The 15,196-nt window shown below is 41.1% G+C and overlaps 1 protein-coding gene across 2 annotated transcripts in view; it reads right to left on the reverse strand.

Annotated features, from left to right (window-relative positions):
- Nucleotides 1-8,022: 8,022 nt before the first annotated feature.
- LRRC3B (leucine rich repeat containing 3B) overlaps nucleotides 8,023-15,196 on the reverse strand; it is a 62,442-nt gene continuing 55,268 nt past the window's right edge. The window contains exons 2-3 of one of the 2 annotated variants that reach the window (XM_035130083.2): nucleotides 13,897-14,068; nucleotides 8,023-9,309 (exon numbers count right to left, since the gene is read on the reverse strand). In XM_035130083.2, the coding sequence (XP_034985974.1) occupies nucleotides 8,373-9,149 (777 nt within the window). In that variant the 5' untranslated portion in view covers nucleotides 9,150-9,309; nucleotides 13,897-14,068 and the 3' untranslated portion in view covers nucleotides 8,023-8,372. The remainder of the gene's footprint in view (nucleotides 9,310-13,896; nucleotides 14,069-15,196) is intronic. The other variant, XM_035130084.2, reaches the window with a different exon arrangement.

The raw sequence follows: 15,196 nt of genomic DNA on the forward strand, positions 1-15,196 counted from the left end.
TCCCATCATCCCTGACCACTGGTCCTGTTACCTAGGGTTCATGGGAGTTGTAGGCCAAAACATCTGGAGGGCCGCAGTTTGGGGATGCCTGGTATAGAGTCTTTTTGGTGGTGGCACACCAGCTAAGTAGGGAACAGCGGCTCACTGATCAGAATGTTGCTTTTTCTGTTCTTACACTGCTTCTAAGTGGCTCCAGCATATCTCAAAAGCTCTTACAGGAACTGGATACCCCCAAACACAAAACAAGTTTTCATAAACACCCTCAAATAAAAACCGCAGACTAGTCTGAAACCATTTTGAACTGACATAACTTGTGGCTGCTATAGAACACAGAATCTCTACACTGTAATAAACAAACAATAATTTGAACTAATTTTGGGATCTTCCGGAGTGGCTGTTCATTGAGCGTTCCTGCAGAGAGGTTTGCACAAAACCTCCGGAGAAGTTATACAACACTTCCTGTTTCCTGAGCATCCACCCTGATACATTCATGCAGAGGCGATATGACATTGCCAGGTTTCAGTGCAATTTCCCCATCACTTTTCACTTAGGCAAGTGACAGGATGGAGAGTGTAGATAGCAATTTAGAAATATCAAGCAGCCTGTATGGAAGTGCCCTTAGCCTCAGTTGCACCATATATCTGCTGTTACAATGCCAGGTTTAATCCTACCTCCAGCTGAAAAAAAAATCAGGTAGGAGGTGCTGGAATGTGTATGTGGGGGGAAATCTCTCTACCTGAGACCCTGCGGAGACATGGTCTGTCAAAGTAGACTATGCTGCACTAGACAGCACAAAGGGTGCTTCCAGACTGTTGCTATTTTGGGTGGGATCCAATCACATCCCAGAAAAAAATAGGTTACATTGATTGGGAGGTCTTCCACAACAAACTGCTTCCCTCAAAGGACAGACTTTTTGTGATAAGGATAGTGACGAGGAAACACACTTGAAAATGTGGGATGACACTGGCTTTAATACAACACCATCTAACCTCCGCACTAACAAATCAGGATGAAAGCATAATAAACAGGTCACATGGAATCAGCCAAAGGCATAAGGCAGATTATAATGTTCCTATAATCAGGAAAAAATGAACTAAAAAAATAATCTGCATCAGAAAGTTTACAGCCTGCATCAGAAATTTTTCAGATGTCTTAAGAGACTGATCTCATTTAGCTTGTTTATTTTACTTGCATTTAGTAAACAAAGCTAAAAATCTTTTGAACCTGTCAAGCTTCCCTAATATCATATTTTCAATCGGCATCTGTTGTTACTAATGAACTTATGAAACAGCAGAAAAAACCATGGAAAAATAAGGCACCCAAAAATTTTCCATGATCCTTACTTTAGGAATACATCATTCCTTTTTGCCTTTCATCCCTTTGCTGTTCTATGGATTTATTTCTAATTACCTAACTTTTTTCAATAATAATTTTTTATTAGTTTTCAATTAAAGTCCAATAATAGCCTCATTATAACAATACGAATTTATAATACAATTATTAATACTAATTGTTCAAATACCAAATTATATAATTTAGATAAAGTGCCGCCCCTGTGTGCTAGATTTGATGGTTATTTTCTTTATTTCTGCGTTCCAAAATTATATTCTGGTCATAATAATAATCCCTCATACAACAACTGCAACATTAATAACTTCTATTTGTGTTGACACATTAAATGATTTATAAAATTACAAGTGAGGTACTCAAACTATATCCTTGTTCTTCCTTTGTGTGGCAATTATTCTGTCTGTGGTGTTTCTTCTAGTCCTTGTTAGATGTTATGTCTTTCTTTCCTCCGGTTGTTGCTGTTATCCATCATGTCTTGGGTGGAGCTGATATTCCATTGCGTTGTTCCAGAAAGTTCTCCATTGCTCTTTTCGATGCATTGTTGCATTGCAACTTTAACAACAGCTGAAAAAGTCACTCTGTTCCAGTAAATATTACCTGTTGTCACCATTTTACCTCTCAGTCTGGGAAGAAGAGCGGTCTGTCAAACTGCAGATGACTCAATAAAGAACCTTAGCAGTTCCTTGGCAGTTCACAGACTCCTTTCATCCTTCCTTCCAACTGAAGATATATGAGCAATTATACTTCCAATTAAATTAAATTCCAAGTCCTCTTAGCGTTATTCAGTTCACTTCGTAAACAATAAGGGATGGGGAAGACTCAGCTCTAGGTTTCCATCATAAACCTTTTGCAAAATTGAGCTTCTCTCCCCCCCCTTTTTTTACACACAGTTCCATTTGATGTTATATTCCATATTTATAATCCAATTTCTTCCATCCTCGCTTGTACAAATATAATTTGAACTAACATTTAGAGGAGGGTTGCCGAATCATAAATGTAGAGAAGAAAACTTTAAATAAAGAAAATGTAGACCCCCCTCCCCCCCACTGTCTTTTGCACCAAATGAAGTTTATCTCAAGTTCAAACCTTAAAGTCCTTGCAGATGGTTTGTTCCGCAGTTTCTGATCTCATCTCTTCTAGCATGTGCCTGTACTTTTGTCCAATTATGCTCTAATTAACAGAACCTCTGCTTCTTAATGGTGGCGTTCAAGGATTTTCGGCAAGCGAAGTGCTTTTGCAGTCACCACTTCCCTGCCCCCCCCATTGCATGCAGGAGTGAGAGCCAGGTACCGAGATGAACTGCAAGTGAAGTCCGTTCACCCCCGGGGGGGAATTTGCAAGGATAATTACCCTCGATCATCCTTGTTTTTCCTTCGCCAACAACCTGCTGTTGTGGAGGCTGCCTCCATTAAGGCAGAGTGGAATCGGAAACCTATTTTCTAATTACCTAACTAGCAACTTTCCTGAAATTAGATGTTCTCTGGTCCTCTTTCTTTCACCACCATTTTATGTTGATCTGACTAATCCAGCTGTAAATCCCTGCAGTCACCCTGACCCCCCCCCAAAACAAAGCAAAACACCACTTTAGATGATTGCATTTTTTTTCAAGTGAGAGATTTGCATCATGAGTGAATCCAGAGGAAATTAAGCAAATATGCGTCCTATGCAAAGACTTTTACAATCCATTGTGCTTTCCTTTAAAAGTGACTCACAATGCATTTCTTCTGAAGAACGCACTTAAGTCTTTTGTATTGATACAAAATGAAACGTTAATATTATGTTTATACAAAAGCACTGATTTTCTCCTCTTATAGACCTGAGGCACTCAGTGAACAATGAGTGGTGCTTTTTCCCATTTCCTCTTTCAGCTTGGTGTGCCTTTTGTTGTTGTTTTTGGCATCTGTCTCTCTTGAGAGACAACCGAGTGTACCTCTGGGGGTGAAGTCAAACCACTGCATTAGCACCACTGAAGTGACCTCCCCAGGGCTCAAGCCTGGGCAGTGTGCATGGAGGTCCTGGGTTGCCTAGGCAACAAGACTAGGCCTCACTGTTGCGGTCCAAAGGAAATCAGAACAATACATTTGGCACCAGCTTGGCTGTAGGAGTTGCTGGAAGGAGGTACAGTCATACCTCTGTTTAAGTACGCCTCAGTTTGAGTATTTTCAGTTTAAGTACTCTGCAGACCCATCTGGAATGGATTAATCCACTTTCCATTACTTTCAATGGGAAAGTTTGCTTCAGGTTAAGTACGCTTCAAGTTAAGTACGGATTTCCGGAACCAATTACACTCATACCTCAGGTTAAGTACGCTTCAGGTTGAGTACTCCGCGGACCCGTCTGGAACAGATTAATCCACTTTCCATTACTTTCAATGGGAAAATAAAAAAAATTCCTTCAGTAGCACCTTAAAGACCAACTAAGTTTTTATTTTGGTATGAGCTTTCGTGTGCATGCACACTTCTTCAGATACACTGAACATTCAATGGGAACATTCAATGGGAACATTCAATGGGAAAGTTCGCTTTAGGTTAAGTACGCTTCATTTTAAGTACTCCACGGACTGTCTGGAACGGATCAATCCACTTTCCATTACTTTCAATGGGAAAGTTCGCTTCAGGTTAAGTACGCTTCAGGTTAAGTACAGACTTCCGGAACCAATTGTGTTTGTAAACCGAGGTACCACTGTATACCAGTTGCCATCCAACCATCTTAGGGACGCCACTCCTCATTTTTGTAGGGTTTACTCCTCACTTATTTCCCCTAGATGGGCTATCTTCCTTGGTTGACGAGCCCCATCTGCCCCTCATTTTCCTCTACAACATGTGCAGAAACCGACTTCATCTGCCTCATCTGCTCAATCTGCCAGAACCTGTGTTTGCATGCAGGAGAAGTCCCTAATTCACTGAGGGATTGAGACCCATAGACTACCAGGTTTAGCCGGGCAGTCAAAGCTTTTTAAGGCTTAGATTAATATTACTGGATCTGAGTAGAAGTCAGATCCTTGGAAAAAATCTGTGTGATGCATTTTTTTTGTCTTTCTGTGTGCTTGGTAGGGGAGATGATCTGGGGGAGGGGAGAGGATCCCAAAAGGTTGGTGCCCACAACACTCACTGAAAAATTAAAATGTATCCACAGGCCTTGAAAGGCTGGAAATAGAAATTGTTGAATGCACCAAAAAGTAGACAGGATTGCAGGTTGCGTCCTGAGCAGAGGCAATTCAGCTCTGTGCCTTGGGCCCCCCAGCATCTGGTTGAACTCTTGTTGTTTTTGCAACCCTTAAGAGAGGTTCCCAGGCAAAAAATAGCCAAGGATATTGCAGAGGCAGTGGCTGGCCTTGCAATTTGAAGAGAAGGACAAGGGAAAGTTGAAGCTGAAAATGAGTATATATATCTACCTGTGGACTTTCCCCCACCCCCACCCCCGGAAGCCAACTCTTTGGGGGGGGGGAAAACACAGCCAATTTAACACCTCTGATGGGAATACTGGAGCATGAACATTACAATTTTAAAACCCGAGGCTAAGAAGGTAATGGAGAAAAATCACACATCACCAAGGGACTGATGAGGATCAGGGAGGGAAATTCCACAGCACAGAAAGCTGCTTCCAAGGTAGTGAGATGAAGCAGTTGATTAGCTAGGGAGCCTCTTGGCTTATTCCCAGTCCTCAGCTAGACGTTGCCCGCCTGCTTGAAGACAGAAGCGCTCTGGCCCGTGATCAGGGGGAGGAGAGAAGCAGCAAAGGAATGGCAGAGGCCTTTGGCCTTCCTCAGCCGAGAGGCAGCCTCACTTTCCACCAGGATCCCATGAAGAAAAAGGCATGGCCTACGGAGTGAGTTCTTCAACCTGACCAGACCTTTGATCCCAGCCTGCAGCTTGAGGCCCTATTTAAAATACTTCAGCACATTTGTCTACCCTCCTCCTTTTCTCTGTGAGGAACAGGTGGAAATGGAGACAGGAGGACAGGATACCTTCATTAGACAAAGAGCAAGCAATAAGCTACTGACCAGGAGAGGCATCAGAAAAAGATGAAGAAAAGTTTACTAAGAACAGGATCTTCTGAATGGTGGCTCACCGACTGTGGAATGCTCCCCACAGAGAAATATTCCTAGCACCATCACTATCAACCTTTAGGCACCAAAGATGCTCCCATTCACACAGGCATTTTGTTATTAGTTTGTTGTTCATCCTTTAGTTGGGTGGGGTAGGATGTGATGATGATGATGATGACGATGATAATTTATACCCCGCCCATCTGGCTGGGTTTCCCCAGCCACTCTGGGCAGCTCCCAACAGAATATTAAAAACACGATAAAAGATCAATAAAAGATGTTTATTTCCTTGACATCTGATGGGAGGGCATTCCACAGGGTGGGCGCAACTACCAAGAAGGCCCTCTGCCTGGTTCCCTGTAACCTCACATCTCGCAGCAAGGGACCTGCCAGAAGGCCCTCGGAGCTGGACCTCAGTATCCGGGCTGAACGATGGGGGTGGAGATGCTCCTTCTACTATACTGTTTCATTTTTAAAATAATAATTACAAAAATGAATACTGGGATAAAGTGTCGATAAAGCTGTTAACAAAATTAACATACAAAAATGCATTACGTTAGGCAAAATGTATTTGCTTGTATGTGCATATAAGGCAAAACTGCATGCAAACATGTATATTGCAATAAAAATGCTGATGAATTTTCATGAGGACTTTTTTTTTTTAATGCAAACTGATGATGTATGATTGGACAGCTTCTAATGGCATCATCCTATTTCCATTTTCTCCTTACATGAGCAGACTTGTGCAAGACCTGTGCAAGAGCAATTTCAGCCTTAAATGGAAACTCTGGACTTTGAAGTCATCTTCTTTTTACTTGCCATTTCGTATTGTATTGTTTAATTAATGTTTTGCATTTATTTTAAATTTATGTGGAGTGCCTTATCTGAGTGGATGGAGCAGCCGAGTAATTTCGTTGTTCCCGCAGGGAGGCAATGACAATACAGTGGTGCCTCGCTAGACAAATTTAATTCGTTCCACGGGTCTTTTCTTATAACGAAAAATTCGTCTAGCGAATCCCATAGGAATGCATTGAATTTTTTTGAATTTTTTTTTTGCCCATAGGAACGCATTAATTGAATTTCAATGCATTCCTATAGGAAACCATGATTCGCTAGATGAATTTTTCATAAAACGAATTCGTCTAGCGAGGCAACCTCCGTTCGAAAAATCCTTTCGTTAAGCGGAAATTTCGTTAAGCAGGGCATTCGTTAAGCGAGGCACCACTGTAAAGATTATCTTATCTTATCTTACAAAATATTGGGGCTGCATATATGTGTGTGCCAATCTTCCTGTAGATTAAGGAAATGCCCCTCTTTCTGCCTTCTCTGACATTCAACTTTACTCAGAGTAGGAAGGACAATCAAATCAGTCCTGAGTCTCTTCCTGCTGCTCCCCCCCCCCAATGCTCTGGGAGTTACCTGCAACATGAGGAAGCCTGTCTGCACACTTTGGGGTGTGGGGAACTTTAGGAAAAGGCAAGTATCTCCACTAGGAATGTTAGAGGAATTCAATTCAGTACTCATTTAAAGGCAAACTTGTCAAATTTGCCCTTTCCAAAATATTATGAAAGCACAGTCATCCTTTGAAATCCTCACTTCTTCCTAGTTTTGCAATGCAGTTCTTCAGTCAAGCAATCTGTACAAAAACGCAGATACTAGGGTAGTGTGCAGAAAGATATGCATATATCAATGCAAATGACATAATACAAAAATGCACTTTGGGGGAATTGAAATGCAAATTGTGCATATTAGGAAAAAATGCATATAATAATCATAGCTGCCAAGTTATCCCTTTTTTTAAGGGAAATTCCCTTATGCTGAATAGGCTTCCTCGCGAGAAAAGGGAAAACTTGGCAGCTATGATAATAATGTGTTTATTAGGATCAATTTGCAGCAAAATAACTGACGGATTTTCATGAGGCCTTTGAAAACAACAACAAATAAACTGCAAACTCTTGTGGGAATGTGCAGAACCAAACTAAAGAATGGAAAAAATGGGAATCGGAGAGAAAGTGAAATTGACAAATTCATCCATTTCTAATCTCTACACAGAAGGAAGCCTCCTTGCGCTCTCTCTCTCTCTCTCTCTCTCTCTCTCTCTCTCTCTGTGTGTGTTTTTTTTAAAACCCTCTGATGTAGCAGGATTATCTTGGGAGGTTTGAAAGAACAGCTAGTTATTGGATTTCCTTCCCTCCTCTCAGCAACACGATCGGTTTCCCTTGATGCTTTAAGCTAAAGCTTGATGCCAATTGGAGAGGGATGGGAGAGAGGCGAAAGATTACAGACAGACTGGCACTGACACACACACACACACACACACACACACACACACACACAGTACTAAGCAGTCACAATGTGTTCTTATCGTTACAGATTTTGCCCAATTCTGTGAAATTGTACAAATATTTTTTTAAAAAAGATAAAGCTGAACAGTGGCAGGATTTTCCAGGATGAAAATCACCCTATTTTGTAGGGTGATCACCCCTGATATTTTGTACGAGTTAGTGGTTTACAAACAGTCTTATAATTCTATACCACAGCCATTCTAGACTCCGTCTCCCCCCCCCCACTTTCCCCTCTCTCATATTAACATGCACACGCGCGCACATCGGGCAGACTTCGGTTCAATAAATCAGCCTGTATTTACATGGTTCAAAGTTAAGCTTTTATTTGGTTTCAAATTAAAAAAATAAATTTCATTATTAAAGAGTGGAATGGGTCTAAACTAATGTTTACATATTAGTTTTACTTTGTTTGGAATACCACCAGAGAAAACAATAAAGGTGTACTGTTATCACCCCAAACAGAAATCTTTTTGTTAGAAAGTTTTGACAGTGGTATAATTCAGCTTAATGGGGGGGGGCGGGGCGGGAGAAGTCTTACAGGTTTACAACGAATGTTAGAAGTAAACACCTGGCGTCCGTGCTATGCACACCTAATTTCCACCTCGTAGCCAATCACTGAACCCGGGGCACTATACGACAGTGCTTATGTCATCTGCTTCCTCTGGCTTCTTTTGCCTGCTTGGTAGGGATTTCAAGTACTCGAGGTGCCTGCGCGCATCCTCCTGATTTTGCCGCACGTAGTAAACGACGTAGGAAATCACCATGGTGAACCAGCCAAACATGGTGACTAGCATAGCATAATCAGTAGTCTTTTTAGGGAGGTTGCAGAGGTCGGCGTCGGCAGCGTTGAGGAACGGCCTCCCGGCGTGTTCGTCGATTTCCGAAGTCTTGCAGATGATGCTGTTGGCCGTTTCGTGGTTGGAGGCCATGCTCCTCAAGACCTGCTGCAGAGTGCAATCGCAGTGCCAGGGATTGTTTGCAATCCTAGCCCTGGCCTTTAAGTTGTTGAACGCGTTTTTGTGCACGCTTTTAATCCGGTTGTCCGACAAGTCCAACATCTGCAAGGTTTCGGCCACCCCTTTGAAGGAGTGTTCGTCGATGAATTCGATGATGTTCTTGGATAAGTTGAGGACTTTCAACTGGTGCAAGTCCTTGAAGATTTCATTTGGGATGGAGGTGATCTGATTGGAGTCCAGGTAAAGTAAGACAGTTTCAGGAGGGAGATCCCGGGGTATTTCCTTGAGGTTTGCATTGCTGCAACTGACATTCAAACCTCCAGAATGGGAACAAAGGCAACCTTTGGGGCACATACTGGCAGAATGAAAGCACAGTATCATGAGGACAAAGCTTTGTAAGAGCAGACACATGGAGAGGGAGCGAGTTAACCACAGGTCGACCAGATGCATGCTGGGATGTCAGCATAATCACACAGCCACTTCTCATTTACCCAACAGTGGTGGCAAAGGGTCTCAGGCACAAAAATCTCATCCTCTTCGGCGACGTTGCTCAAGAATGTGTTAATGCGCGGGCTTCCTCATGGTCGGTTTTCCTTTCGAAAGAACATTCCTGGAAAATCAAAACAAAAGAACAACAGCCACCAATCAGACTAGAAAAGACACTCATTTCAACAAGGCACAAATGCAATTTACTGTGCACTCCTTGGCATGTCTACTCAGAAGTAAGCCCCAATGAGGTTCAGGAGGACTTACGTTGCTGTACTCCAACTCCCATCATCTGCAATGTTCAGGCATGATGGGAGTCCAACACACCTAAAGAGTTGTAAATTCCCCATCCTTGATGAATAGGAGTATAGTCTTAATTGAAAAATTCAATGGGGTAGTCTATTATTTTATTAACGCACAGTGCCAACGTGAGTTTCATATATATATTTCCTTCAGAGAACAGACATCATCCCATCTAATATTACCATTCCTGAGGGACATTGTTTCCCCGCCTTTTCTTTTTTAAAAACAGAGTTTTTCTAGAACAATAGTAATAAAACTTAATTACTTTCTTCCTTTTACAGTAGCAGACACATTAATAAGATTTACAGTGGGTCTCCAGCAGCAGTAACAAATTAGGCAAGCGTTTTTGTGGTTAATGGCCTTGCAACAAAGTATTCCGTATAGCTTTCAATTCAAATAAAACTATTTAAAGGAGGGCACATTCTTACAAGAAGAATGCACTCGTTTTCAAGGCAAAACAAAATATTGCTGGATTTCATGGCACAAATACAAGCTTTCTTGCCCAGTTTCCTTTTCCTTCAGAATATTCCAATCTACCTGCATGATAAGGAATTTTGCTACATGTTTGTGGCAGGGACACTGGAAATAAAGAATCTTAAACAATAATACATTTTATTTTAAATTATCACTAGCACTATAACAGAAATGATGGAATACACTCCACTGTAATAATCAAAAAGCTCTCTACAATTTTACAGTACCTAAGTGGAACAATGAAAACAAATGAATGTATTTTTGTCTTTGAACTCTCTGAAGAAAAATGAAAATATTCAAATAGTTTCCCCTTAATTAAATTTGAACAGAACAGGAGAGCAGACAGTGAAATGTTAACATACAAGATTTTGCAACACAATTGCTTTATTGTCCTTTTATTATGAACTACAGTCCAGTTTTATAAATCAAAGCAGGTTCTTTATATAGAGACATTTTCTTTTATGTAGAAGCTGAGAGATTTGCCCACCTTCCAAGCTATATTTACATATAAATTATCCTTATTTTATACACAAAAGGAAGTTACTGCTAATTGAATTCCTAGAATGTAAGCTGTGTGAATCATCTTCAATTTTGAGTCCTAAATTTGGGGATAATTTACACATCGTCTGTTCTCTTAATTAAGGACTGGGTGCAGTATACTGGATATAAAGTGAGGGACAAGCATATGAGAAATCTCTAAGAACCCTAATTTAGCTATAGATATTGTGAATTTTGGCAACTCCCAACATTTTAGTCTTTGCTTCCCATCTGTAAAATGGGAACAATAATGACCCAACTTAAAGAGCAATTAAGAAATGGAACAAACCCAACTTGCACACCTAAAATGCTATATAATATGGAGGTATTAGCAATTTGATTTTTTTTCCCCCAAAATGAAAGTGTTGCAAGGTAAAGCATTTCTATTCTGGAATCCCTGCCACAATATAAGTTAGTAGAAGGCCATTTTTAAATAAATACCAAACATGCACAACTTGTCAACAGAAAACCATGAGTTTTGTGTGTGTGTGTTTTTGGCGCCTGACTGCTTTTCTTTTTAATTTTAAAAAAAATATCACGGAAAGGTAGCATTTATTTATTTATTAAGACATTTGTGCTTAATATTTCAAACATCTCTAAATGGTGTACAGTCAAACAAACAAACAAACAAACAAAGAAACAGAATATCATTAAAAGACTAAAAAACCCAACCCCCCTGTAACCTAAAACTAGTAAACCAGCAATATAAAAGCAAATAAAACAAAAATTCTGAGAAAACATCTAAAAATTGTCCAATCTTATGGGTTGGAGAACGCTTGGGCAAAAAGACAAATCTTCCCAAGACGGCTGAGCATGGAGCTCCTCCAAAGCACATGCAGTTTGGCCCCAAGAATGTAATCCTTGAGCTTCCATTGTTTCCTACCATAAGTACATTGATGGGCTAAATGCTCTATGCTTCCGGAAGCCATTGCCCTGAGGGACTCAACTCATTCCAATACTGAAGGTTCCATGTGGGCATTTCAGTGGTGTAATCACTGTCTCAAAATTTCACAAAGTACATGTTGTGGCTATAAATCCATAGATGTAAGTTTATCATACAGACACAGATGGGCTCACATTAGCGATTGTCCACCTGAATTCAGGTGCAGAAATTTCAGAATCTCATCAGTAGGGCTTAAACGAATCTTGGTATTGAATGGGTTTTGTTCTGCTTTCTGCATATTGAATCCTAAGTACTAGTTTGGAACAACTGCATGAGAGCTTTTATGGAATACAGTGGTACCTCGGTTTACGAAATTAATCCGTCCCGGAAGTCCGTTCTTAAACCCAAACCATTCTTAAACTAAGACGTGCTTTCCCTAATGAGGCCTCCTGTGCCCTTCCACCGTTCGGCTTCCATTCTTAGACCGAGGTAAAGTTCGCAAACCGGGACACTAATTCCAGTTTTGAGGAGTTTGTAAACCGAATAGTTCGTAAACAGGGCTGTTCTTAAACTGAGGTACCACTGTATCGGATAATGCTGGATATAAAATTGATAGATCTTGGCTTATCCCAACCTATGTCACATGGTTTTTCTAAGATAGGAAAATCACAAGGAAGCAGCCCTGAACTGCTTGGAGGGATGCTGAGATACTGTTAGGGCTCAGCCAAAGAAGACCACCCAACATAAGTAGATAGGAAAAGGCGTGATGGATACAGGGGTCCCCAGACTATGGCCTGGGAGCCACATACGGCCCCCGAGGCTCTTTTATGCAGCCCCTGGGGACCCCCACCGCCCGCTCTTACCAGCGCAGCGGCCGACTTCCGACCCGGAAAAGCAATGGAAATAGCTTGTGTGCACGCGCAAGCATCATTTCCGGTGTACTTCCGGGTCGGAGGAGGCTTCTGCATAAGCGCACAAGCTATTTCCGGCGCTTTCCAGTTCGGGAGTGTGCCAGAAATAGTGTTTGCGCACGCGCACGCGCAGCCGCACGCTCCCGCACCCCCTCCCGCACTCCCCCACCCTCCGGCCCACCATGCAATCGGCGTGGCGGGCACCTGGCCCAAAGCCGGGTAAGTTTGGGGACCCCTGGATCAGGATGCAGAATCCTGTTCTCACAGTAGCCAGCCAGACCTGACCACAACAGTGGTCTCCCCACTTGTGATTCCTAGCATCTGATATTCAGAGGTGGATCATCAGATGTGGAACATAGCCAACAATATTCTCTGCAAATTTGTCTAATTCTGTTTTAAAGCCATCCAAGTTGGTGGCCATTTCTACATTTTGTGGGAGAACATTGCATACAGTGGTACCTCGGGTTACAGACGCTTCAGGTTACAGACTCCACTAACCCAGAAATAGTACCTCGGGTTAAGAACTTTGCTTCAGGATGAGAACAGAAATTGCATGACAACAGCGCAGCGGTAGCAGGAGGCCCCATTAACTAAAGTGGTACCTCAGGTTAAGAACAGTTTCAGGTTAAGAATGGATCTCCGGAATAAATTAAGTTCTTAACCAGAGGTACCACTGTAGTTAAAACTATGCACTGTGTGAAGCAGTACAGTACTTACTTTTGTCGAACCTGAATTCTGCAACATTCAGATTCGTTGGATGGCTCTGAGTTCTAGTTACAGGTAGGTACAAAATAACAAAATAAAAAATTCCTTCAGAAGGTATCTGAAGTTATCTGAAGAAGTTATCTGAAGAAGTGTGCATGCACACGAAAGCTCATACCAAAATAAAAACTTAGTTGGTCTTTAAGGTGCTACTGAAGGATTTTTTTTATTTTGTTCTGAGTTCTAGTATTATGGTGTGTGGGGGTGTGTTTCTATCCACTTCCTCCATAGGGGAAATGTCGCCACCATGACTGAGACTGAAAAGTTGGGGACTCTTTTCAGCGGTTGGGGTACGGGAGCAGAGATCAAGTACAAGCATACATTTACCATTGGTGCTTATTCACGCTTCTCACTACAGTTCTACTCAGAAGACACCAGAGAGAGCAGGAAGCATTGCTTTTATCCTTAACTCAGATCTGGCGTAATGGCAATGGCATGCACCAATTAAGAGCACAATTGTTTTTCCACCAGGTAGCGATGGCAGTGGAAAAGGTGAGGGGGGGAGCAACCATTGTGTGAAACCATTTTTATGCCTTTCCCCATATGACACCCTCTCGACCATTTTGAGCTGAACATTCATCTCCGTCAAAGTTTTGGCTCAGCTGAGCTCTAAAATATTTTTTACAAATACGACAAATAACAACATAAATAAAATTAACAGTGATGTATGCATGTGGGGCTGAATTCAAACTATTGGTTCTCATATAAAAACAAAACAAAAAAACCGAGTTCTGAGTTTTGGGAAGTAGCTGCTATGCCATCTAAATAATCTTTTAAAAAATTAGAGCTGGGTATGAGGAAATTCAGAGACATGGTGTGTAATAAAAGAAATCTGAAGAACCTGCCAACTTATCGTAGCTTTGATGTTTTTGGTGAGAAGCCTTGGAAGTTGCCAGGTAGCCTCTTATCTGATGATATCCTCATAGGGTGCTGCTTTTTTCTGACAAAGAGGTAGAAAGAGATCTTGCTGAATGAATCACATGGTGCCATCTCATATCTTATGGGCGGGAGGTCTTGGGGACAAAAAGAAAGAAAACGATTGTAGAAAAGGTTGCGCAAAAATGTTTATTTAATGTTTAAAAACTACTCTTCTCTTCCTTCTAATTTCATAATATGGAACTTATCATAGCAATCAAGCCAAACAAAAAAAAATCTACTGTGCCTTATCCCTGTTGCTAATAATGATGATGGTAAAGGCGGTGATGGGGTGAAACAGTTCTAAATATTTTTAAGTGACGAAATATGGTAGGATGAATACTCCTGCAGACAAATCGCAAGCAATGAAAACCGATTTCGATGAACCAAATGTGTAGTGCTAGTCCGTAAGATATCTCTAAGCAATGAGAGGTTTCTAGTAGGGATCTTAAGTGAAATGCAAATTTTGCCAATGACTCTCCAGAACTTGATAGTAAGAGATAACAGCCTTGAAAAGGATACTGAAAATAGCAAGTTGAATGCTGAAAGAAACTAAGGGGGCATTTACAATGTGCGTTTGCAAATTTTCAACAATGAAGCAAAACATTTCTGTAGCTCTGTGAGGAGTAAGTTCACTTTTAAACAGAGTTCTTACGATTTGATTCTTGCACTCATACATTAAGCATTACATAACAAAACAGGGGTAAAACAGTTGTTTGTTGTACTGAGAACAATAATTTATCCAATCTTGTACCCCCGTTTCACCTCTTAGGCATACATTTTGGGGGGGCAGAATAAACAAAGGAAAAGTATATGGAAATCTTGAACCTCATTGCAAGACTTCCTTGCAAAAGATTCGTAAGACCCAGAACCTTATGAATTCATCTCATTTGATGATTTTCTGTTTCCATAATTCAGGAATATCTCAAGAATATGTCCTAAGCTAAATCCTGGCAATAACCTTTTAAAGAAAGCTTTCTATACAGTCTTTAAAAAGTTTACCAAAGTCATAGTTCTAATCACTGAAAAACAATATTTCAAAGGCATCAAACCTTTAAGCCTTTAGTAACCAAGCATCTGGGATTCTGAATTACCTCTATAGACTTTCCAAATCAGTTCCTTTATAAACGCAGCAGAAGCTGGCTGAGGGACATACACAGGGAACCCATTAATCACCATCTGCTACATTTAGCAACAATCCACAATACTATATAAACCCATAAATT

The sequence above is a fragment of the Zootoca vivipara genome, chromosome 12 (genome assembly GCF_963506605.1).
Source record: "Zootoca vivipara chromosome 12, rZooViv1.1, whole genome shotgun sequence".
Taxonomy (NCBI): domain Eukaryota; kingdom Metazoa; phylum Chordata; class Lepidosauria; order Squamata; family Lacertidae; genus Zootoca; species Zootoca vivipara.